Source organism: Hypoxylon fragiforme, assembly GCF_022984875.1.
Source record: "Hypoxylon fragiforme strain CBS 206.31 chromosome Unknown GGS25scaffold_3, whole genome shotgun sequence".
Taxonomy (NCBI): domain Eukaryota; kingdom Fungi; phylum Ascomycota; class Sordariomycetes; order Xylariales; family Hypoxylaceae; genus Hypoxylon; species Hypoxylon fragiforme.
Genome location: NW_026054758.1, coordinates 2,931,413 through 2,954,939, shown reverse-complemented (window position 1 = coordinate 2,954,939; position 23,527 = coordinate 2,931,413). Strand labels below are relative to the sequence as shown.

The following is a 23,527-nucleotide window of genomic DNA, read 5'->3' as shown; positions in this document are numbered from 1 at the left end:
TAATATTGACGATTTACAAATATCTACCCCCCGTTTCTCTCCCTTCCTCCACATCCCCATTCTGTCTGCGCAACAGAAAAAAAATGATTTAAAAGAGCTTGATGGATATCTTGATAGCTGGGGGGTGAGGCGGCGGGTTCTTTCTTTGTTGAATTTTATTTTTTTGGGAGGGGTTTTTGGCCTTTGTCTGCATTCGTTCAAAGAACGAAGAAGCTTCCATTTTCTTGGTCGAATTCAGGAACCTATGCGCAACCTCCATTCCAGACTTCAACCCAATAATGCTTTTGGTGAGTTAGAGACAATTTCTTACCCTGGAGGTAATATATACATGCCTATAGGTACATAGGTCCACATTACACTCTCTTCTCGGGATATTTACTTTTTTTTTGGAATGATATAATGAAGCACTGACGTAGCTATCTATGTGAAGCAAAGGCAGACATATCATACTTACTTGCACCTAAGAACCAGTTACAAGAGAATCAGTTACAAGAAAGAAAGAGAGATCCGCAGTGACATCTTTTACCTACCTACCCAGCATCCACCCCTTTTGGCACAACCTCAGCTCCACCCGCGCGCAACGGGGACCAAAGTACTTGGAAATGGTTTCTCGGTCAATCAGATCGAAGTTCTTGTCTTCGTCCTCCTCCCTCTCCTCCGCCTCTACTTCTTCCACGGCTTCCGCCGCCACCACCGTCACGCCCTCGTTCTCGTACGATGGCATGCGCTTCGACCTGCCGTCGCTGGCCGAGGAGACCGGCAGCGACCTGCTGTCTCCCATCACGGGCGAGGACGAGGACGAGAACGACTCCGACTGGCTCCTGGACGCGGAAACGTGCATGCGCCAGGACCTCGTGACGTCCCAGCGGGAGTTCGAGCTCGCGAAGGAGATCCTGGATGCCCTGAAGCTGGAGCTCGTCGAGGCCAAGATGGAGAAAAAGCCCGGCCCGCATAGCTTGAAGCTGGAAGACCAGGTCTTCCTGCTGAGCGCTTGCCAGGAGTACTCGGGCTCGCGGTGCCACATGCTCGAGGAGCGGCTGCGGCAGATCCAGATGTGGTCGGACGAGGGACAGATGGGCCATGATATCCCGACTGGGGTGCCGGATGAGTATGCATTAGCCTCCTTCCCTCTCTTCCCCGCGAAGCCTTTTTTTTTTTTCCCCTTTTTAGTTTCGTGTGGATCGATCTCCCTTTAACACATATTTTTTTTGCTTATATGAGAGGTGTGTGTTATACGCAGATGGCAGATAGTCGACACCGAATGGCGAGAATGGCTGAGCGAACAGGCCACCTTCCAGAGCAACGAGCTCGACCGCGTGCCGGTCCAGTGCCCGCCAATCGGAGACATCGACCTCGTGGTCAAGGACTGGGGGCCTCTGATCCCCATACTCACGGCCTACATCGAGTGATACATAGGTATTCATGATGTTGTACGTAAGAAAACGAGATGTTAGGTATGTATGTAGACCTAGGTTAGGTCAGCTCGGGAACGGCTCTTTCACGGTAAAAAAAAAAAGGAGAGTTGCGATTAGGAACTAATTACGGCATAGGAACGTCGTGTTTACCTACTAGGTAACTATATAGGCAAATGTTAAACACACCAGACATCAGACATCATATGTGGTTCCCAAAGACCCTGCCTCGTTACTACCAAAGGGAGGACACATTACGACATGCAATCTTGGATTCTGGACATATGGGATTGGCAAAAGATCGCAGATCTTCTTCGGTTGGCTATGGGTTATGGGGAAGTTAAGGTGAAGGGGGGGGGGGCTTGTTTAGTGTAGCTTTGGCCCTCCTCCTTCCCCACGACTCCACGAGAAACTAAACCTCGCTTTCAGCTCAACTAGGCCTAAGGCGAAGGCAAGAGAGAACTCCGGGGTATTAAACTATTATTAAAAGAAAAGGTAGTGAGAGTTGTTGCACACACGAATCCCCCCCCCCCCCAGGTTCCAGCAGAACTGGGGTTGTTCTCCGTACATTATGTACATATTAGTAACCACCCCTGCTTGGCGCAATACCTAATCCACCGAAGAAAAACAACCACAACCGTCGTTATCCGAGAAACCAAAGCAACAGCAGGCATCATTAACTCGAAAAACCACAACACCAAGCCTCTCCTACCGTGGTGGAAGTACATACCAGCTAACCCTGGTTCTCGCCCCTCTTCCCCGGGTTATTATTATTATTACCTATGTACTAGTACTACTAGGACTCATCGCCTCAAGCGGCAGACAAGCCCAACAACTCCCTCCCCTGCCACGAACGCGAAGACGCAGGCGGTGACCCTACGCATGAGATGGAAGCCGGTGCCCGCCCGAGACATTGTGGGACCGCTCGTGCGTAGTAGGTACACTAGATGCGAGGGTGCTAGGTTAGTAGGAGCAGCAGCCCATGCTGTTGCACCGGCACCGACATCCGATGATGAAGAAGAAAGACGAAGGACCCGGAGAGCGGCTTGGCGAGCTTTTCCCCGGACGGACGCGAGATAGTGCGGGGAGTTGCACTATGTTAGAAGGAGAAGGAGGAGGAGTGGGAGGGAAGGAAGGAAGGAAGGAGGGCGGCTCCTCCATGCTTGCTCATCGATTGCTCTGCGGATGTGCTAACTGCAAAGGGTCCCAACCGTCTGGGTTCGAATCGGGACCGGTCATTGCGAAAGGGGGGTGATGTACAATACCTGGGGATAGCTGATAGATCTGTACTGCATAGTAGTATGTACCTACATGTAAGTAAGTAGGCACGAAAACCTTATTGCTCCGGTACTTACTCCCCAAGAAGAGCGATGACGATGGAATACATGTGTAGTGGAAGTCGGTTACCCCCAGGTACTGTGGTACTACATGTACGTATATCTGCTGGAGATTCCTAAGTCGGTACACTAGCTAGACAGAGTCATGCTTCTGGACTAGATCATAAATTTAGTACGGGGTCGAACGGTCGAGCCTGGTATTCAGTGGCGTTCCCCCGTGCCTTTCCCGTGTCGTCTTACTGACGTGGCCGATGAAACCAACCCCCCCCCCCCCCGGAGCCAATGTCGTGCAACCGTAGGATAGGGTTAGGGATGGGATAGGCAAGGCAAGGCACGTCACAGCGGCTGAATGCCACACTCAGCCCTATCGAATGTTATGTTCGACGTTTGTTGTGCTTACATGGTAGAGGAAAGGCCAGAAAGCCTCCCAATGAAAAATAAAACCAAACCTTCTTCGAGATACTTCTTACCTACCTAGTACCTATGTAGGGCTACATGTAGGGCTTACACACCAAACGTATTGTCCTGTTTGCATGCCGTGTTACCGGGGTCACTTACCGACGTGTATACACGTATCGTAGTTGCATATGCCAATACCTAACGCACATGAATGGCCGAAGAGCTTGATTACGCCTCAGCTTTCAGCTCTACCGTTCCACGCTTTGCCTATCTACATACCTACTAACGAACCAATATACTCTGCATACATCACCAAAAAGTGACATAGTGCATACAGTAATAAGAATACTGTATCGGACAGTGATTCTCATCCCCGCAAAGTTCGTAGAGCCTGGTGATTTCTTATCGAGTCCTAACAGCATGAGCCAATAATGATAATTTCTGTTACGTACCAGAAAAGGACCGAAGAGTAATTGGCCAGCCAATGAGAGAATAGTATTTCAATCATGTCCCCTGTCCCGTACCAATTCTGTACATACCTAGGTAGGTAAGTTTACTCGGGGCCCCGGTAACGAAGTTAGACCCTCCGCGACCAACTCCAGACGCCATCACTGCCCATCAGAGAGAGAAAGCCTTTCGTCAGGGGTAGGGGGTGGGGGGTGAGGTAGAATGCAACACGCCACGGGGACTACACCGAGCCTCTTTTAGGAGTATGCTACCGCACTTTCGGGTCTCTCTCAAGACATTCTGCATGTAATCCGTATAATAGTCACGTAATTGCCGACGTACCTAAATTATTGACTAAAAATGATATTCATTAATAACAGATAAATAAAAAGGAGGAGGATAATGGGAAGAGAAAAAACAAGAAAAAAAGGGTTCGGGGTGACCGAGGCAAAAGGTGTGCAAGACTCGACAACGCCGACCATAGTGGTGTAGGTTTTTATTCTTGTTGGCTTTTACGCTGCTCCTGATCAGTAGTTGGTGTTGATGCTATGTACTGTAGAGGCTGCAAGAAAAGCCTGGGAAAGGCCTGGGATTGGGGGGAGGGATTGCATGATAAAAGACCGAGGAGGCTTTAGCGTACAAACTGGAGCTAGAAGCTTGTTTCATTAGGGCTAAATGGCCCGTTATAGCTCGGCATAGGGACGCCTCACCATTTCCACGATAGTATTATCTGGGGCACCTGGCCCGCAATGTTGTCTAGCAAGATTGGCGAGCAAGCGCTATGACTAAAACTCGTTTGCCCCGGAATTGTTCTGGAACAATAACCCGCCATGTTACGTAAATAGCATGAGTCGTTGTATTAGCCATGTTGATCGTATTGAGACCTTAGGTTGAATGCGGTACTTGAATGAGGTAGTACGTGATGTAGATTTTTGGCCACTGGTGATAGATTTTGCGGGGAGAATTCGGAGGCATCTGCTATATTCGCGTTGAACGTATGATGCTCAGAGGCAATTTACGAGGCATGAACATGGCCAATTAGTCAGTAGTATATGTAGTTGATGTGTGTACGGAGGTAGGTACCTAAGTAGGAATTACATAGTGATCTTATGTATTTGTATGTACAGTACCATACCTGGTTGGATATAGCTAGTTAGCTACAAACATCGAATGCAGTACTACACTACCTGGGTACACATGTCATACGGGGTCTCACTACAGGAGTCAGAAGACAGAAAGCTTGTAAGCCTTCTAGAAGTGTTCTTGGAGTTGCCTTTCTCAACGATAGTCCAGCAGAGACGTAAGCAGTACATCGTGTAAATGCGCTCACAACTCCCGTTTGTCTATCCGTCTAACCTGGTTTGGGAAGGTAGGTAGAACAATAATGCGCAGGTTGGCCTTTTTTTAATTGAGGTTTCCGTCTGGGCATTTCTTGGAATTCTCGGGTCTCGTGGAAGGATTTGCAATGTCGCAAGTGATTGATCGGTGACCCCTGTGATCTAATAAGCGATGGGATCTAGTCGGGCGGCGATTGGGGGAAATAGAATATTCAGCTTGCAACCTTGGTTATTTGGATGCTTCCAAACGTACCAACTGTGTCATTCAGGCAGTCAGGCTATCACCATCAGTCAAGCTTAACCTGACAATGACGGTATTCGATTCGGGGATGGCGGGGACGGGACGACGCGGGTTTCCCGGCCGCGACATGTTGTACTACTATAGCATGTAGTGCCTCTTTCGAGTCAAGTCGAACGGTATACCTAGGTATCCCTAGGTAATAGGTATGCAAGTAGGGTATCGACTTACCTAAGGTTACTACTGTACGATCCGCACCTCCAATACAACACGCTACGTACTTTATACTACACAAGACGTGGAAGGTATTTCAGGGTGCTGGTAGGATTCGGTGCCAGCGCGTCTTGGCTAACTAGGTATAGAGAGCCCTGGTTGTTGTTTCTTATCTAAACTGGGGGGGGACTACGTTGAGACACCTCGGTCATGGTTATGGAATAACAACTTGAATTGGCATGAAATTGTATGCACTACATAGTAGAATAAAAGAGGGTAAATAACAAGAAATATCGTGAAAGATAACAACTTTGTCTTAGCGCTTATGTTTTAGCAGCTTAGCAGCTTAGCAGCTTAGGAGCTTAGTAGATTGATATGCGGATTATCCACGGCCTAACGGTTAGTATAATACTAGGTAGACGCATAGTAGGCAATTGCAGAACATTTGAAATAGATCTGGGATCAACAGTTTTAAGCCCTAAGCATCTAAATCTACAGCACGTTTAATACTAAGCACCATCAAATATAGGTGCATAAAGATGCTTGGAAACGTTCTGGCCGAAAAAAAACGTTTGAAACTAATACGTAGTATCGCCTATCTGCCCCTCCCAAAGGCCGGCCTAAGCCGATATACTTTTCGGGCCGGGGCAGATGGAGTCTGCCTAGCTAGGTACTTCATACAAAATAAAGGGACATACTAAAGTATATGGATATATAGAAAAAGATGATGGATAGGCACTGGGATGCGTAAAAAGATGGCGTGCTCGATGTTGAAGCCTTATCGTCTTAGGTAGCCTTGTTTTATATGTCGTCGCAAAAATTCGGCGATGCCTAGAGACTATACTGTCGAATTCGTATGTAGTATCAGGTACATGGTAGGAATCGTATCGTATGTGGGTAAGTGACGCTTGGCTATCTCGGCCGTGTCTAATCCCACCTAGCTTTGCTATAAGGTACCTACCTAAGTAGTATAACAACTTAAGCAACCTAGCGTAGCTTATCTATTAGCTTGTCGCTTGTCGCTTGTCGTTCGTTTATTCTCTTCTGCGAATCATTCTGGGCCATCTCCTCTCGCTCCAATGCCCTCTGATGTTCTATTTTTTTCTGAAAACAAAAATACATACCACTATAACACCACCACATACTACTAGCAGTACATAGGTTAGAATAGGTATAATATAGTACATAACTATATCTAGTACACTACACATCTGAGTAGTACATTACAATTAGTCCCCATTTCGTGCATGTCTCCACCAACACTATCAATACCCCTGTACCCCTACACCACCCCTGTTCATGTGTCCAAGACTATACTAATATGTTTTTATTCTTGGGGAGGAGCGAGAGAGAACATTACGGGGGGAGCGTATTGTAGATTTGTGCTAGGTCGCATACATCAAGTACATGTAGCTCTTGTAGGGGAATACATGTGGGAATACATGTATTGTACATACATAGTAGGAAGGAGAATACTACCTAGTAGGAACAATTAGTATGGGAGGTTTCCCCATCATTTGGTAATAAATAAAGTCTGCCACGCCCACCAAAGTTGGGAAATCTTAATACCTGTTATCGTTACGTCCACCCTTCACTCTTTTTCAATTCTGTGTATAGTAACGGACTTTGGCTTGACCGGGGCTTCCATTTACTGTTTGCATTCCTTCTTTCCTTCCCTCCCCCATTCCGCCCTTAGGCCTTCTCAAATAGCCAATAACCACCTTCTATCGGCATTGTCATCCTCTCTCCCCCCTTTCGTGGGTGTTTCCATTCACCATGGCGACTTACGACGCTACTGCCAGCAGCGGCAGCAAGGATGAAAAGGATGCCGGCCTCCCCAGTTACTCGTCCCCGGAGCATGGGGAAGATGTCATAAGATCCGAGAACTGGGCCACGCGCAACGGTCTGAATATGGAGTCTTTCAAGAAGCGCGACTATGGTGCCGGAATTGTTGAGCTCGACCGGAGCATGAAACCTCGACATCTTCACATGATTGCCATCGGAGGCTCAATCGGTGCCGGCTTTTTCGTCGGTTCTGGAGGTGCTTTAGCCACAGGTGTAAGTTGACTCCTATCGTGTTTTGTATCCAACGCACGCTCCCGTTTGCCCTACCCTACCTTGCTCTTGGCGCTGACAGCAAACCAACTTGATAGGGTCCCGCAACTCTTCTGATCGATTTCTCTATTATTGGTATTATGATGTTCAACGTCGGTATGTAGAACACTTTGCTTCCACCATGGCCAAACTGGGCAATTTTATTGACAATATATCGTATAGTCTATGCTCTCGGTGAACTCGCTGTCATGTTTCCCGTCTCCGGTGGTTTCTATACGTATGCGACACGCTTCATCGACCCTTCTTGGGGTTTCGCTATGGGCTGGAATTATGTTATGCAATGGGCTGTCGTCGTCCCTCTTGAACTCACTGTCTGCGCTATCTCGGTCGCCTATTGGAATTCAGAAATAAGTCCCGCTGTCTGGATTACCGTTTTCTACGTCTTCATTATCATAGTCAACATTTTCGGTACCCTGGGTTACGCCGAAGAAGAGTTTTGGTCTTCCATTTTGAAACTTTCGGCGACCATTGTCTTCATGATCATTTCTTTGGTCTGTGTCCTCGGAGGCGGCCCGGAAACCGGCCGATATAGCGAATACTATGGCGCGCGACTTTGGTACGACCCTGGCGCGTTCCGCAACGGTTTCCGTGGCTTCTGCTCCGTGTTTGTCACTGCCGCGTTCTCATTCAGTGGAACTGAGTTGGTTGGTCTTGCTGCTGCCGAAGCTAAGAACCCTGCCCGATCACTCCCCGGTGCCATCAAGCAGGTTTTCTGGCGAATTACCCTGTAAGTTCCTCTACTTCCCAATTAGTTGGTCTGTTATTATGATAAGGATATGTGTTAACAATTTTTCGCAGATTCTACGTCCTTGGTCTCACCTTTGTTGGTCTTTTGATCCCTAGCAACGATGAACATCTATTGAACTCCACTGGCTCCAGTGACGTTGCTGCGTCGCCGTTCGTCTTAGTTGGACAATATGCTGGTCTCAATGGGTTCAACCATTTCATGAACTTCGTCATCCTTATCTCGGTCGTATCTATCAGTGTGTCCGGTGTATATGGTGGTAGCCGAACCCTTACCGCTCTCGCACAGCAAGGTTACGCTCCCAAGATCTTCTCCTACGTCGATCGTGGTGGTCGTCCCACAGCTTCGGTCGGTATTCTTCTCGCTTTCGGTTTATTGGCCTACCTTAACTTGGCTGCCGCTGGCCCGACTATCTTCGACTGGCTGGTTGCTTTGTCCGGTCTCGCCGCGCTCTTCACTTGGGGCTCCATCTGCTTGGCGCATATCCGATTCCGCAGCGCTTGGGCATACCACGGCCACACACTTGATGAAATTCCATTCCAAGCTGCTGGCGGCGTGTATGGATCATGGCTTGGACTTATCCTTGTCATTCTTGTTTTGATTGCACAGGTAAGCTTACCTTCTCTCAGGCTTCCTTTTGAACTATTGTCGACTAACTTCCACGCCAGTTTTACGTTGCCATCTGCCCTCCTGGAGGTGGATTTAATACCGTCGAGGACTTCTTCAAGTCGTACCTCACCGTTCCCGTCGTCTTGGTATTCTGGGCTATCGGCTACTTCTGGAAACGTACCGGTTGGCTACGCACACACCAGATCGATGTGGATACTGGCCGACGAGAAGTTGACTGGGATGAGATCAATCAGTTCCGCGCAGAATTGGCTGCATTACCTGCTTACAGGCGCGCCTTCAACGTGTTGTTTTAGGTTAGGCTTGGATATTGGAGTAGGTGTTGCGTTTAAGTGATGATATTCTTCGAAAATATTGGAAGAGAGAGATGAACTCAGCATATGTGAATAGATGACTGTTTAGATACCTGTAAAAATTTGACCTTTTTATCATGACAATTACTTGAAAGTTGCTTTTATTCCGCATGACGTAGTCGCTATGATATGAAAGAACATGCGTGAAAATACTATGGGCAAAAAACGGGTCAGCCTACGTTCCTTTTATATGTCCTTAAGGGTTTACACACTTTTTTTCCATTCCTTTGACATATATTGTGGAGACGCACGCCTTTCGGCCTACATCCTGCTAACCATATAGAGAGGAAGGCTCTTTCAATCCTAGTACGTCTGGTATAAATGAAGCCTTTAAAAACAAAAGCAAAATAATATATAATAGGGCTTACTGAGCGGCTGAATGACGTGTTCGTGAAATTGATCCTTGAGCGTTTATCGTATATATTTTCCGACCTTTCTTGTATATAGGTACCCAATTCCATACTACCTAACCTAGTTCACGACAGTTGTCCTGCCAAGATTCTCCTTTTTATAGCATAACGTCTGACAGAATACCTCGGCAAGCATCACCTCCCGAGCATCTGGAACTGCGCACTTTCTTGATATAGTGACGTTGCTTGCGATGTGGGTATTTTATAGAGTGAAGAAGGTATCATGACAGGGAACGGTCCAGGTGTTACGCGCTTCTCAGTCTTTCACTGATGTCCTTGGAAAGGGGGTGGCGGCTATCCATCTTGATAGCTCGGCCTCTATACCCAATTATTTTCGCCTATCTAGCTGTGTAACGCTGATGTTTGTGTTACCGAACTCGAACGTATCCGGGCTTTTAATTGTTCTTACATGTACCTTAGAGGTATGTTTGCGGCAGGCACTCAAGCATGACAACCCTAACCCAGAGCGCAACTGGCGATCTAATCCAACTACATGCCTAGTATGTAGGGACCTACCTAGCTCAGACCAAGTCTAAAAATGGCTTGAAGATGAAGGAAGCAAACAAACAAACCCAATGCGATAAGACGCGCCGAGTATTGTCCGAAGGGCGGCATCGCTGGGTTTGATCTACCTAGATGGTGTTACAGGACGATGGGAAGCGTTCGATCCCTAGATTATTCCTAAAGGACGAGACACGGAGACACAATGACGTGCAAGACTACCTAGGTATATAACTTGAGATGTTGGAATATAGTGATGATAAACAGATAGGTACTCGTCGTGGTACATACTCTTACACCGGCTTGGTCGTCGAGTCCCTGCAGGTACATGTCCGACGCCGTGTACATCAGCCTGCCGTGTGCGCCGAGATTTTACAATCTACTCTGTACTATAGCTCATTGAAAGTCTCCAAAAAATTAATACGTCAAGACTGCGGGCATCCTTATTGGAAGTATGCACGTCGTAAATCTAGAGGTTCGATTTACTCCACGTGAAGATGATGTTCTCTCCCCTTACCTGCTTGTTGACTCCCCTCCCCACCTCCTTGGCGCGGCAGGCCACCGTACCAAACATTTCCCATCCCTACTTTGTCCCACCGTACCATTGATATCACTTCATGTCCTTCCCGAAATGGATCTGGTGCAACCCGGCGAACAGGTTCAGCTAAGTAAGTGAGTGGACAGGTATGTATGTAACTTGGCCTGGGTTCGTCGTGATCAGATAACGAGGTATTTTGCCGGCCGGCGATGGTACGGGCGTAGAGACAAATTATACATGCTCATGATATCATTTCCGTAGGTGGTCACCTAACAATGCATGAATGTCTACATGTACATTGGACGGGAGGAGGGAGATTTATTGTAACCTACCAGGTACCTACGTTTAAGCATCACTATATGGACTAATTTAATAACTGCACATGCATTTGCATTTTTAAAACAAAGACAAAGCCACCTAGATTTGAGATTCCTCAACTTTGTCGAAGCGATGCCAGTCACGATCTCAATAAAACCTCGGCTTATAATTTATCTTCCAGGCTTGGCATATGGATACCACGCCACCTCATTACTACAACCGACCCGATATACTGTACCTAATAGGCTGGATTGCTCGCCATCAAGGGCAGGAACCCGACGTCAGGGATGGTTATCTATCAAGAACAAAAGAGAAAAAAAACATAGCTGCCGTAGATTGAAAGGGAACCTGCCCGCCTACCTAGGTAGGTATTTCCTGCTCCAACTCGCTACCGTAGGGACTTGATTGGGGGGTTGTGCGTATGATTGTTACATCAATACAAAGTGACATATACGAGTTGAACTACATATCTAACACCTTGTCGCATCTGTCATACGTGAAATATGGCTATTTACCTACTTGGGGAAGGACAAAAGAAGCGTTATCAACAGTTGGCTTCCCGATTTGAGGGTTATTTGAAGTTAGGTAGGTAGGTAGGTAGGTATATATATAGGTATTCCACCTAAGTACATAGGAGGTATACATATAGATCGTGACACTTACCTACACCATTTGACTTTACAGATCTGGCTTTTATACTTCTGTCGCTAAATATTTTACCTTCCGCCCCTTCCCGACCATGCTGAACTGTCACCTCGAACCTGCCTCCGCTTAGAGTTGAAGTAGCTGTGACTTAGAGTTGCTGCCATCTTCTCTCCTACTAGGGGTAGTTCAGTCCCTACTCCCTGCTACATAAAAAGGTGTGGTCTTCAAACACCACACGACTGAATTTTTATCTTTGTTTTACTTATTATCTAAGAGCAATTCGAAGGACGCAACTCCAACATGTCGGAAATTGTCAAGCCAAAGGGGGTCGTCACGTCCCAAGACGTGAATGAAAAGGCCCCCTCTGATGAGTATCGAAACAGCGACCTTGAGTCGCCGCTAGATGTAGAAACGTGAGTACTGGCTAAGATGCCTATTGCACAGCAAATGATTTAGGTTTATTTACCCATCCACAATCAAGTAACTAACTTACAGCTCTTAGGGATCTCAATGTCACTGGCGATGATTTAGCGGAGGCTAGAGAGCTGGCGAGCAGACTAACCCTCGCGGAAGTTCGACCGATGATGGAAAGGGTGCTTGTAATCCATGAGCACGATCCGAACTTTCCCTTCAGCATTATACAACGAATCAGCGCCTTTTTGGGTAAGTGTGAAATAACGTCAGGCGAGAATGAAAAAAAGATTACACTAACCCAATGGTGCCTCCCTTCTCAGGCAATGAGGATATTTTCGAACATCCCGAGAATCACACGGTCTTGATCGAGGAGATGAAGCTCGAGGCTGCTTTGATTACCGTCAATAGTCCTTACGCCGAGGTGCGTGCAGTGGTCGATAACCATGACGACGTCAACATGCCATGCGGTACCATTCGTGCGTGGATAATCGGCCTCACTTTCTCGGTACTGCTTTCTTTTATCAACCAGCTCTTCTCCATTCGCCAGCCCGCCATCTCGGTCTCGTCAAATGTCGCCCAACTGTTAGCTTTCCCCCTAGGCAAGGCGTTTGAAAAGCTACTTCCGGATGTTGGCTTTACTGTCTGGGGCACTCGGTATAGCCTTAACCCAGGCCCCTTTTCGAGAAAGGAGCACATGCTCATTACCATCATGGCAAATGTTTCGTCGAGCTCCCCGTACACCAACAGTGTGATTTGGGTGCAATACTTGCCCAACTACTTCAACCAGAAGTATGCTGGCCAGTTTGCTTACCAGATACTTCTTGCCCTCTCTACGAACTACATTGGTTATGGCATGGCTGGCATTGTCCGACGATTCCTAGTCTATCCATCGTACTGCGTGTGGCCCGCGTCTTTAGTGACCATTGCTCTTAACGCGGCCTTTCACAACGATAAAAATCCTTCGGTTCAGAGCCCATTCGGCAAGGTTTTCACAGCCAGTCGTATGAAGTTCTTCACCATAACATTTGCGGCCATGTTCGTCTACTTCTGGTTTCCGAACTATATCTTCACTGCGCTCAGCGTGTTCAGCTGGATAACCTGGATAGCTCCCGACAATTTGAACCTCAGCACTATCACAGGCTTCAACAATGGCTTAGGCATAAACCCCTGGCCTACCTGGGATTGGAACACCCTACTATTTGACGGGACCGACCCTCTGATGATTCCCTTCTTCTCAACTTTCAATAAGTTTATCGGGGCTGCCCTCGGAGGTTTCGTCATCGCTGCAATGTGGTACACCAACGCGTATAACACGGGCTACCTACCCATCAACTCTAACCGGGTTTACGACAACACCGGCTCCCTTTACAACGTCTCCAATGCCGTCAACGAGCACGGCCTCTTCGACGCTGAAAAGTATGAAGCCTATTCCTTCCCTTTCCTCGCGGCAGGAAACATTACTGTATATCTATTCTTTTTCGCCATCTACTCGGCCACAATCTCGTACGCCTTCCTCTATCACCGACACGAGATCGTGATGGGATTCAAGAATTTATTCAACAGCTTTCGCAAGGATAAGGTGGGCAGTGACGAGGCGGAAGATATCCACAACCGGCTCATGGCTAAATATGCCGAAGTGCCGGAGTGGTGGTACACGATCGTAGTCGCTGTTGCCATCGCGTTTGGTTGTGCTGGCATCGCACACTGGGAGACGTATACTAGCCCGGGTGTTGTCTTCTATGGCCTTGCACTTTGCGCCCTTTTCGTCATACCCATTGGGATTGTTAAGGCGATAACTGGAATTGAGGTAACCTTGAATGTGCTTGCCGAGTTCATTGGTGGTTCCTTTGTGGCAGGAAATGCGTGTAAGTATCCCATTTTCGCTTGTTTCACTGCCCCTTTTGTATTCGGGAATTTATCAACACCCGAAAGATGATACTCACCTTATGGGTTCACAAATTTGCCGACAACCCATCCATGGAGAGATGACGACTGACAGTGAAACGATATAGTGGCGATGAACTTCTTCAAGTCGTTCGGTTACGTGACTTGTGCCCATGCCTTGTTGTTCTCGCAAGATCTCAAGCTCGCTCATTACGTCAAAATCCCACCTCGGCAGACATTCGCGGCCCAGATGCTGGGTACATTTGTTTCTACCTTTGTCAGCGTGGGTGTGCTCAACTTCCAAATAAATCAGATTCCGAATGTCTGCACCATTCATGCTCCAAATCGGTTTACCTGCCCGTACGTATCTTCCCCAGTTTTGTTTGTCAACAATCTGATTCCTGCCCCATCTATCTGTCGGACCGATAGTGTGAAATGAATCAAACTGGCCTACGAGGTCTCCCTTGTTAACGAGGTTTGCTAACTTTGAATTATCATAGTGGAGTCAATACCTTCTTTACTGCTTCGGTGCTGTGGGGAACGGTAGGTCCCATCAAAGTGTTCGGTCGGGACGGAATGTACACCTGGCTTCTCGCCGGGTTTCCCATCGGCTTCGTCGTGCCTGTTATCATCTACTACGTTAGCAAGAAGCTGCAGAAGCCCTGGCTGCGACAGATCCATCCGGTTGCCATCTTCTATGGCGCTCTTTCGTGGGCACCGTACAACCTCTCGTACATCTGGCCCGCCGTCCCCATCGCGTGGTACTCGTGGATCTACCTCAAGAAGCGCTATCTCGGGTTCTGGGCCAAGTACAACTTTGTGCTCTCGGCTTCTTGGAGCAGCGCCATTGCCGTCGCCGGCATCATCATCTTCTTTGCCCTCCAGTGGTCGGAGATCGAGGTTGATTGGTGGGGAAACTCCGTCACTAGCCAGGGGTGCGAAGATACTGCTTGCAGGTTGTACGAGCTTCCCGACGGCGAATACTTTGGCCCGCGTATTGGCGAGTTTCATTGATGATGTTAAGGTTGTCTTTGATCGAAGCTCTTAGGTATATACCAGGGGGTTAGGTGCTAGGCAGTAGATAAGTAGTCTAAGGTATCTAAGATACCTTGGTATTTAGGTACCACATAGGTATTGGAGAGGATCTAGTTCCAGGTTTTTATTATTATTATTATTATATTTATGTTGTTTCGAGTCAGATAGGTACCAGGTATGGCCGTAGCTCTGGGCCTCTGGCTACCTACGTATGTAGGTACCTCTAACGTGATACACTCCTAAATAGTTCATAAGATTTATATAGGTATCTAATTCGCAATTATTTTAATGAGTTAACGTCAATGGATATTGTTGTTAATACCTCCATGTGACTGAAAGAATACTATATTACTTACTAGTAGGTACTACCAGTCCTGCTATGCTATTAATGCTATTAATGCAATGAATAGGTACTCTGCCCTTTGTCTTTGAACGTAACGATTACCTAGGAAGCCCCCTACCTAACCCCTTACCCACACCACCACAATAAGTCTCCACCACGCGCGAAAACCTAATAACACCTCAAAAATAAAAAATAAAAATAAAAAGAAGAAAAGAAAAGTCAGCAGTGAGTGGTAGGTAGGGAACGTAAAGATACTCAGCTACCTATCCCCAAAGATAGCAACCCCATTGCCATTGAACGCGAGCAAGTTCTTGCCGCCCCTGGAATCACCGACGGCCCCCCCCGTTGCCAGCCTCTGCAGTTCGGCGACGGTGTCGCTGGGGGTTTTCATTCGGTAGGGCATGATGCTCTTGAGGTACAGGATGAGGCCCGAGACGTGGGGCGTGGACATGCTGGTGCCGGAGGCGAGGAGGGTGTCGTTGTCGCTGCGGGCGAAGGAGGATTGGACGTACTCGCCGGGGGCGAAGATGTCGACGGAGGGGCCCCAGTTGCTGAAGAAGGAGCGGGCGTAGTTGCTGTTTACGGCGCCGACGGTTACGGCGCTGGGCGCGGACGCGGGCGAGTGGTGCTGGGCGTCCTCGTTCGAGTTACCCGCCGCCGCGACGGTCAGTACGCCCTGCTTGTATGCTTGTTCGACGGCGCGGTTTACGGACTCTAGCATGCTAGAGCCGCCGCTGACGTTGATCACCGACATCCCCTGGCGCTTCGAGTTCGTGATGTTGCTTACGGCCCAGTGGAAGCCTTCGAGAAAATCGGACGAGAGGCCCGTTTCTTGACTGAAAATCTTGACCGAGATCAGTCGGGCCTTTTTGGCAACGCCACTAGGTAGGTACAAATGGTTAGTGATAATAGAAGGTGGGTATGTGATAGAGGCGAGGTAATCTGAAGGGATAGATAGGATGGTTTCACCGGGGGAAAGCCCCTCAAATCAACACGTACAATGTTTTGCCACCAATGGTACCAGCCACATGGGTTCCATGGCCGATATCATCGATAAATGGTCCCCCTACGGCATTATAGCCCAGACTGGCTCGACCCTCGAACTCGCTGTGTGTGGTGAGCAGCCCGGTGTCGAGGATGTAGGCATAAGTGCCCTCGCCTGCCTTCGAATCATAGACATACTCTGTGTGGTTTCCGGTCCTGTGAGATATGGCACCCAGGCCCCAGGGAGCCTTTTCCTGTGTGATATGCTTCGTCAAGACGAAAGGGACGTCGGGCTCGATGAGTTCCACGGCGCTGTCGGTGCTGATCTGGGAGAACGTGTCCGTGTCCATGGTGCAGGAGTACCCGTTCCATGATCCGATGCTCCATTGTCTCTCCATCCCCACCAAGGGCGAGGTGCTACGGGCGTGTATACTGGTGGCTCGCTGTAGATGCTGTTCCACAACCGATGCGTCCAGCCCTTCTTTTAGCGTGACTATATACCGACCAGCATTCTGGTTTGGGGCTGTTTCCCTCTGCTCATGCTGCAAGAAAGGGCCTGCAGAGGCAAGGCTAATTGCTGCGGCGCTCAAGAAGGCCAGGTTTCTAAGGGGAATCATCGTAGGAACGGACGACGACTGTTTACTAGGTAAGAAGTAGAATATATATACCTAAGGGGCAATTCAAAAGGCCTATTGGTGACTATAGAAGAGTATAATCTAGTCAACGGAATGAAAAATAATCAATAACAATGCGGTGGTGATTAGCTAGATAGATGGATACTGGGGGGTTGATGGCGGCGATGATATTTGTAGAAAAGAGATGAGATGGAGAGAAAACATCAAAAAGGACCGGTGGCTGGATTAGAACCCTCAATATAGGTATAGATTGGAAGGCGTGATAAACATTCCACGAGAAACCTTAGAGAGAGGAAGAAGGAGTGATGATGATGTTGTTCTTGTGTTGGGCAAGAAGCATCTATCTAAGAAGGTACTGGAGAAGAAGGATAGGGGGAACCCAAACCCCCACTGTTGAACCCTGAAATAATAGATGTTGTCTTGTCTTGTCTTGTATACTCATTATGGCGAACATCCCGAGGGTAGAAAGGACTGTAGATTTCCGTGATACTATGACTTGGTTAATTGTACGCACCCAGGTAAGAAGACTACACGCAACTCCATCTCAGCCCAGACGAATAAAAATTGGTGACTTAAAGTCGACTTGTGAAGTTCTAGATAATAATCATGGCAATAACAACAAAACGAGGGGTATAGTACTCGGATATTAATTCAAGAATGGTATACAACCATGTACACCTGTGTCTATAAACTGCTCTCTCCCGAGCGTTCTCCCGAGGCATATTGATAATTTCACCTCCTCCCACCTTGCTCAAGTTCCTGATACAGGGGTTCTATCAAGAGCCCCCAATCTTCTTTCACGTCCCGTTTCAATTCTAGGTTCAACTTTCGAGACTCGATCACCAAAATATCGCCGCCTCTGAAGAAGGCCAGGACGCCTCCTTTACCATCCATGCGAGCCGTGATACGGAAATAGTGCTTGCCCTCCTGGTTAGCTTTGTGAATAGGAATAAACTGGAGATCATTCTCCTGACACCAGTCCTCAACTTCATTGCGGAAGGTAGGTTCTGGCTTCTCAAAAGGCAGCTTAGGTGGTTGCTCTGGCTCGACTTTTCTCGGCTTGTGAGAGCGTGGCTTGGGTTGGTGAGCTGGTTTTCCGTCTGGGCGAGGAAGCTGACTCTTTACATCAACGCCAAGATCGAGAGCATTCTCAATCATTGCTGTTCCCTTTTCAAACTCGGCCGTGATACTTGGCAGAGATGAGATCTCAGCCGGGAATACCTGGTCCTTCCACCATTCATACCACGTCGCGATTTCTTCGTAGTTGGGGTCCGCGCTCGTTAACCATTGGTAAAGGATATCGTGCCACATGGGGAATACCTCCGATACCAAGACCTCCCCTACCATGGATGTTGAAATAATATCTGTCCATCTCATAACTCCATTGAGCATCTCTAGATATGGTTCTTGATCGCTTGGGTCGACCCGGAAATTCGTGCGCAGGTAACGGGCCATACTTGGTAATATATGGTGCATAACCAAGGGTTTCCACTGGTCCTGTTCTCTAGTCGGGCGGAATACGTCTTTCCATTCTTTGAGGCTCGGAACAACCCCCTTGGAGAAATCCCAGGTGTCAATCAACTGCCTGAATTTGCGCCTTACTTCCCCTACCAGCCCGGTGCCCTTAGGCTCGAGGTGATGGGCTGGAATATGTTGAAGCCATGGGAAAAGCCAAATATGCAGGTTTTCGTGCTTCTTCCTTGGTTTCCAACTGCTGATTGCAGTCTCGAGCCTGTTTACTACCTGGACTAATAGTTGCGAACGGACGAAAGCTGGAAAGAGCTCTTCCCATTTATCAAAAATGCTCAAGAGTGGTGTCGCGTCATGAACATCCCATGCCTGTGAAATGGATGTGACGAGCTTTGGGAATAGAACCTGGTAGATCATGCTCTCCCAGGGCGTTGTAGATCTTATGTGATGCCGATGTGTGCCAGTAAGCTCGGTATCTTGCCACTTCGAAAGGGCATTGCCGTTGACATTCTTAGTCTTGAGACCTAATATGCCCCGAATATCTGAGAGATCGGTTGCGAAATTGCCTAGTTTAGGGTCTTCGAGAGGTTGCCAGCCCTGAGCTGCATCTTTCAAAAAGGGGTGAATGGCTGATACGGCGATGGAGGCAAGCTCTTCGTCACCATGGGTTGATGGTGTAGACTCGACTTTTTTGAGCCCAGACAATACAAGGTCCCAGTTCCTGTCACAGACAGCCTGGCTGATCTGATCTAGGACGGAGTAGAACACGGTAAGAGCCGAAAATTCGCTTTCAAGCTCTTCAAGCTCTTGCTGGCGTTGCGCCTCTTCCATTCCTAGGAAAGCTTTTCGCTCCTCAAGACTCTTCCATTCCTCCACAAACGCCGCAAGATCTCCTTGGGCGCGCCTTGCCAACTTGCGCGATTCAGTCTGGGCAGTAGTTTCAGTACCAGCTGTGGGAGTTAACAGTCCCGAGCCAGATGTGAGCAATTTTTTATCACGGCCCGTAAGATCTAATATTGGGGCAAAAGCATCTGGTATATGGAGGCCAGGTGCGGCTTTCTGAATATCGGTAACAGTCAGGTATTTGGTCTTGGGTTTTCTCGGAGTGCTCGCGCCACTGCCCGCTGAACTGTTCAGACCCTTCTTCTTCCTTTCGCGTTTCGCCTTCTTTCTTTCTTCGTCTGAGTCGGGGACCTCCTCTCCCCGTAAGCGGGCCTGCCGTTTCTCCTCTTTCCTTTCTTGTTCTGATTTCTCTTTCACAGCACCGAGACCGACACCCTGGGGACGCAGGTTTGCCTCAATGATGATATTTCGGCCTTGACCCTGTGCTCCTAAACCTTGGCCTTCAACGTAACCCATCTTCTCCATCATTTTAGCTGCAAACGACTTTGCTTTCCCCCCACGACTAAACGCGCTCGGCTTGGGTGTCTGTGGCGCAGAAGAGGGACCATCATCGAGGTTTGCTTTTAGAACGGGCTCGTTCGCAGAGGAGGGAACAAACCCCCTTCCAAGAGGCGTGGTCCCATCATATTTTGCTTTCGGTTTTAGCGGCTTATTTAGGGTGTCCCTGGCAGCCGGTATGGGGTTGGATTGTGTAGTTGGCGTCCAGCCCAACCCCTGTGTGGATGAGCCGAATCCTAGACCGACTCCAGACATGTCTTCATCTTCATCCTCTTCCTCCTCTTCATATTTCGGCTCTGGCGCTTGCGAAGTATCGGCTTTGGCACCAAGGCCTGGGCGCGCGTTTAAATCATCTTCGTTTTCATCGTCATTCTCGTTATCTTCCGCCTGGTTGTCATCATCGGAGTCTTCGTTGAAGTTCTTTTGACCAGCAGAGACGAATGTCATGTTTTTATGGCGCAAATCCTTCTTTGACTTCCACCTTCTTCTAGGACCATCATCCTCGCTGTCGGAACCGAAGATGCCTAGCGCGGCGCTCTCTTTGGCGTTGCGACCGGTCTTTCTTCGTTTGCGTGGGTTGAAATCAAGAAATTCATCGCCTCGGGGATCGAGATCATCCTCATCCTCACCGTCGGATGATGAGGACGAATAAGCAGCCGCGTCGGTCTTCGAGATCCTTCCGGGATCAAAAGACATGTTGTCGTCGCTGTTGCATTTATTGTGAATTAAAGTTGCCAGGTTAAAGAGATGACTTACAAGTTGTACAGCTATGTAATTTATTTATTTGCCCTACGGAATACAAAGGCACTACTATACCTACTAGGCGCTTATCGATAGGATTGCAGACGTGTTATAATGATTATCTAAGTTCTGTGTTTACTGCATAAAGGCTAAAGCAGCTGTTCCGAGTTCCCACTATAAACCTTCATCATCAATCAATTGAATTCTGAATTTCTGATAGGCTTACCACTTGTCCAGAATGCACACCTCGTGCTGTATTAACAATCTAAGGTTAGGTCTGTATTTATCCATGATGTATTGAACCATGTGCTTAGTATCTCGTATGTACCTAGGGGTAGCATCAGTACCAAAATGTAACTATTCCTTCCCGACCCAAACGCCTTAGCCTTTAATGCTTCTTGACGCCCTCCATCCACTCCTTTGCTCCTTTAGTGCCTTCATGGGCCTTCCTAAACAACTTCCTCTCCCACTCCTCCAACCCTCTTAAAAATTCCTCGCCGGCACCAACACCCATATCCTCCGTAGCACCCGCTTTTCTCGCATGGAGCGCGATGTCAGCAGCTCTCGTGACGAAGGTGTTGCGCAGGGTGGCGCATATCCCCTTCTCGTCAAACACGTCGAGCATGCGCGTTCCCAGGCCGTAGAAGTTGGGGGATTGGTCGCGGAGAGCGACGGCGCGCGGGTCGGCTTTTAGTGCGGACATGACCTCGTTGGATAGGGAAGGTGGTAGGTCGAGGGTGACGAAGGGGTTGGAGTCGTTCGTTGGGTTATTGGGAGTCCGACTCGTCAGAGCGAGGGGTTCCGCGAGCCATAACGGTAGGCTGACTGTGGTGCCGGTCTTGAGCGGTTGGGATGGATTGTTGTCGAGGTAGCCAAGGTCAGCGACTTCCAATTCAAATGTGCATGGTACCTTCTGTCACAGACGTTAGTTGTCAGTCTTGGAATGAAAAGAATTTGAGGATTGGTTTACTTCGGCCTCTGTCAGGATCGCGTCAATATCGTAGTAGGACATCTTGCGTACACATCCTTCACTTTAGATTCCCTTGCGGAAACCCCAAAAATAAAGAGCAATCAGTTATTCATGAAGTATGTACAGTGCCAGGACCAAGCAGATTGAACTCCAAAGTTCAAGGTTTCTTTGAACTCGGTCCAATTCAAGATTTGTATAAATATTGCGATAGGTAGATACATAGTTAGTTACCTTTGTAAATATTTCTTTAAATACCGTACCTAAGAATATTAAGCTTCAACGTTGTAAATTCATAGTAAGTGGAGAAACGCGACTTCTAAGATCCAATGATTGGCCATGATAGCTCCTCACCACCCCCACTAACAAAGTAGCTATCATAGCTCCCTCGCTTCCCCATGTTCCTTGCAAAAGTTACTAATAGTTGACATCATTTGAGTGCGGGCATTGTTGGAAGGAACATTTCTTACACCACCACCATCTCATCTCAGAGCATAATACATACCAATTGACTCTCTCAAATTCGAACGGAGTCTGAATTCAACATTTTATAATCCCTACATAGGATCACATTGGCTAGCTTTTTCTTAAATCAACCAATCCAAACCGATCGCCAAAAAAAAAAAAAAAGAAAACAAAATGGCGACAACGCTATTCCGCACAGCTCCGGCCGCCCGAGCATCTCTGCGCGCCGCCCGCTCCACCAAGCCCGGCGTCGCCGCTCTAACCACCTCCTTCGTGCGCGGGAAGGTGACCCTGCCCGATCTGCCCTGTAAGTGCCAAAATCCAGTCACCATTGTACACCACCCCTCTACCTGACAGACTTGAAAAAAAAAAAAAAAAAAACTAACAAACTACCGCCTAGACGACTACGGCGCCCTCGAGCCCTACATCTCGGGCAAAATCATGGAGCTGCACCACAAGAAGCACCACCAGACCTACGTCAACGGGCTGAACAACTGCCTCGAGACCATCTCCACCCACGCCAAAACCGACCCTCTACGGACCGCCGCCACCGCCTCCCTCCTCAACTTCCACGGCGGCGGCCACAAGAACCACTCCTTGTTCTGGGAGAACCTCGCCCCCGCCTCCCAGGGCAGCGGCGGCGGTGAGCCGTCCTCGGGCACCCCCCTGAGAGCGGCGATCGACCGGGACTTCGGCTCGTTCGAGGCGCTGCAGAAGCAGATGAACGCCGTGCTGGGCGGCATCCAGGGCAGCGGGTGGGCCTGGCTGGTGAAGGACCGGTTCGCGGGCACCCTGCACGTCGTCGCCAAGGCGAACCAGGACCCCGTCCTCGACGCGCTGGTCCCCCTGCTCGGCATCGACGCCTGGGAGCACGCCTATTACCTCCAGTATGAGAACCGCAAGGCCGAGTACTTCGACGCCATCTGGAACGTCATTAACTGGGAGACTGTTGCCAAGAGGATGGAGGGTGCGAAGGCGTGAAAAGGAGAGAGAGAAAAAACAAACAGGAGAGAAGAGAAGAGTGCCGGGGGGAGGGGATGACGAAAGCTCATTCGTTCGTTCGTGTAGATTAACGTAGGTATTGACGGAATGCCGAGCTAGGTTCCAGTTGAATGCAAATGCAATCAATGCGCACACTGATCATTCGTGATTCGATCTGTGTTACACGTAAGGGAGTAGTCAGTGCCAGTCTTTATCTAAATATCTAGCCAAAGTGAGGAGAGGGGAAGAGAACTCTTCTCAGAATATCAGAATAAGTGCCTCATATATATCTCTCACGCGCATTTCATCAGTAAGTTATGACCTCCCTCTTTCTTTCACCTACGCTAACCTTACCATCTATACGCACATGCACAACTGGGCCATCTCTAGATGAGTTACACAGATAGACGTAGTACATGGACCAAAATTTCATTCACCATTGTTATGTATGTATTCATTCATTGTTATGTATTCATTGTCCCCTCGTATGTACATAACTCCACTTGCCTCCTGGGTTTTCGTCCTTTCCATCCTGCTGCTATGCAGCTTCTTCCGGCGAGCCCACCAAAGTA

General features: G+C 48.4%; 7 protein-coding genes across 7 annotated transcripts; 4 read left to right on the top strand and 3 right to left on the bottom strand.

Moving 5' to 3' along the window:
* The first annotated feature begins 393 nt into the window (after window positions 1-393).
* Window positions 394-1,732, top strand: GGS25DRAFT_196919 (uncharacterized protein). Its single transcript, XM_049256762.1, has 3 exons — window positions 394-1,108; window positions 1,241-1,454; window positions 1,551-1,732. The coding sequence occupies exons 1-2, from the start codon at window positions 603-605 to the stop codon at window positions 1,407-1,409; spliced, it is 675 nt and encodes a 224-aa protein (XP_049119225.1). The 5' UTR covers window positions 394-602; the 3' UTR covers window positions 1,410-1,454; window positions 1,551-1,732.
* Window positions 1,733-6,664: 4,932 nt separating this feature from the next.
* On the top strand, window positions 6,665-9,375 carry GGS25DRAFT_482780 (amino-acid permease inda1). The gene is made up of 5 exons (XM_049260295.1): window positions 6,665-7,441; window positions 7,537-7,594; window positions 7,661-8,225; window positions 8,297-8,852; window positions 8,912-9,375. Exons 1-5 carry the CDS (start codon window positions 7,160-7,162, stop codon window positions 9,164-9,166), a joined length of 1,716 nt encoding a protein of 571 aa, XP_049119224.1. The 5' UTR covers window positions 6,665-7,159; the 3' UTR covers window positions 9,167-9,375.
* Window positions 9,376-11,935: 2,560 nt separating this feature from the next.
* Window positions 11,936-14,947, top strand: GGS25DRAFT_519761 (OPT-domain-containing protein; the record flags this gene model as incomplete). The annotated part of the gene is made up of 5 exons (XM_049263768.1): window positions 11,936-12,048; window positions 12,138-12,298; window positions 12,370-13,914; window positions 14,062-14,293; window positions 14,434-14,947. 5 exons carry the CDS (start codon window positions 11,936-11,938, stop codon window positions 14,945-14,947), a joined length of 2,565 nt encoding a protein of 854 aa, XP_049119223.1.
* Window positions 14,948-15,570: 623 nt separating this feature from the next.
* Window positions 15,571-16,912, bottom strand: GGS25DRAFT_530226 (oryzin precursor; the record flags this gene model as incomplete). The annotated part of the gene is made up of 2 exons (XM_049265360.1): window positions 15,571-16,192; window positions 16,311-16,912. The coding sequence occupies 2 exons, from the start codon at window positions 16,910-16,912 to the stop codon at window positions 15,571-15,573; spliced, it is 1,224 nt and encodes a 407-aa protein (XP_049119222.1).
* Window positions 16,913-16,964: 52 nt separating this feature from the next.
* On the bottom strand, window positions 16,965-20,578 carry GGS25DRAFT_482769 (TFP11-domain-containing protein). Its single transcript, XM_049260294.1, has one exon. The coding sequence runs from the start codon at window positions 20,495-20,497 to the stop codon at window positions 17,663-17,665; it is 2,835 nt and encodes a 944-aa protein (XP_049119221.1). The 5' UTR covers window positions 20,498-20,578; the 3' UTR covers window positions 16,965-17,662.
* Window positions 20,579-20,608: 30 nt separating this feature from the next.
* GGS25DRAFT_482768 (DNA replication complex GINS protein PSF3) lies at window positions 20,609-21,787 on the bottom strand. The gene is made up of 2 exons (XM_049260293.1): window positions 21,513-21,787; window positions 20,609-21,455 (listed from the first exon to the last, which is right to left on the bottom strand). The coding sequence occupies exons 1-2, from the start codon at window positions 21,552-21,554 to the stop codon at window positions 20,931-20,933; spliced, it is 567 nt and encodes a 188-aa protein (XP_049119220.1). The 5' UTR covers window positions 21,555-21,787; the 3' UTR covers window positions 20,609-20,930.
* A 232-nt stretch (window positions 21,788-22,019) lies between these two features.
* GGS25DRAFT_196614 (iron/manganese superoxide dismutase domain-containing protein) lies at window positions 22,020-23,176 on the top strand. Its single transcript, XM_049256761.1, has 2 exons — window positions 22,020-22,281; window positions 22,375-23,176. Exons 1-2 carry the CDS (start codon window positions 22,149-22,151, stop codon window positions 22,953-22,955), a joined length of 714 nt encoding a protein of 237 aa, XP_049119219.1. The 5' UTR covers window positions 22,020-22,148; the 3' UTR covers window positions 22,956-23,176.
* Window positions 23,177-23,527: the final 351 nt, after the last annotated feature.

What these genes read in the sequence shown, in the direction of transcription:
- GGS25DRAFT_482768 (XM_049260293.1), bottom strand. Translation starts at nt 21,554, where the DNA reads ATGTCCTACTACGATATTGACGCGATCCTGACAGAGGCCGAA. An exon ending in CGATCCTGACAGAGGCCGAA is followed by an intron (nt 21,456 to 21,512) that starts GTAAACCAATCC and finishes CGTCTGTGACAG; the next exon opens with AAGGTACCATGCACATTTGA.
- GGS25DRAFT_196614 (XM_049256761.1), top strand. Translation starts at nt 22,149, where the DNA reads ATGGCGACAACGCTATTCCGCACAGCTCCGGCCGCCCGAGCATCTCTG. An exon ending in GACCCTGCCCGATCTGCCCT is followed by an intron (nt 22,282 to 22,374) that starts GTAAGTGCCAAA and finishes ACTACCGCCTAG; the next exon opens with ACGACTACGGCGCCCTCGAG.
- GGS25DRAFT_482780 (XM_049260295.1), top strand. Translation starts at nt 7,160, where the DNA reads ATGGCGACTTACGACGCTACTGCCAGCAGCGGCAGCAAGGATGAAAAG. An exon ending in GAGGTGCTTTAGCCACAGGT is followed by an intron (nt 7,442 to 7,536) that starts GTAAGTTGACTC and finishes CCAACTTGATAG; the next exon opens with GGTCCCGCAACTCTTCTGAT. An exon ending in TTCTTGTTTTGATTGCACAG is followed by an intron (nt 8,853 to 8,911) that starts GTAAGCTTACCT and finishes CTTCCACGCCAG; the next exon opens with TTTTACGTTGCCATCTGCCC.
- GGS25DRAFT_196919 (XM_049256762.1), top strand. Translation starts at nt 603, where the DNA reads ATGGTTTCTCGGTCAATCAGATCGAAGTTCTTGTCTTCGTCCTCCTCC. An exon ending in CCGACTGGGGTGCCGGATGA is followed by an intron (nt 1,109 to 1,240) that starts GTATGCATTAGC and finishes TGTTATACGCAG; the next exon opens with ATGGCAGATAGTCGACACCG.
- GGS25DRAFT_482769 (XM_049260294.1), bottom strand. Translation starts at nt 20,497, where the DNA reads ATGTCTTTTGATCCCGGAAGGATCTCGAAGACCGACGCGGCTGCTTAT.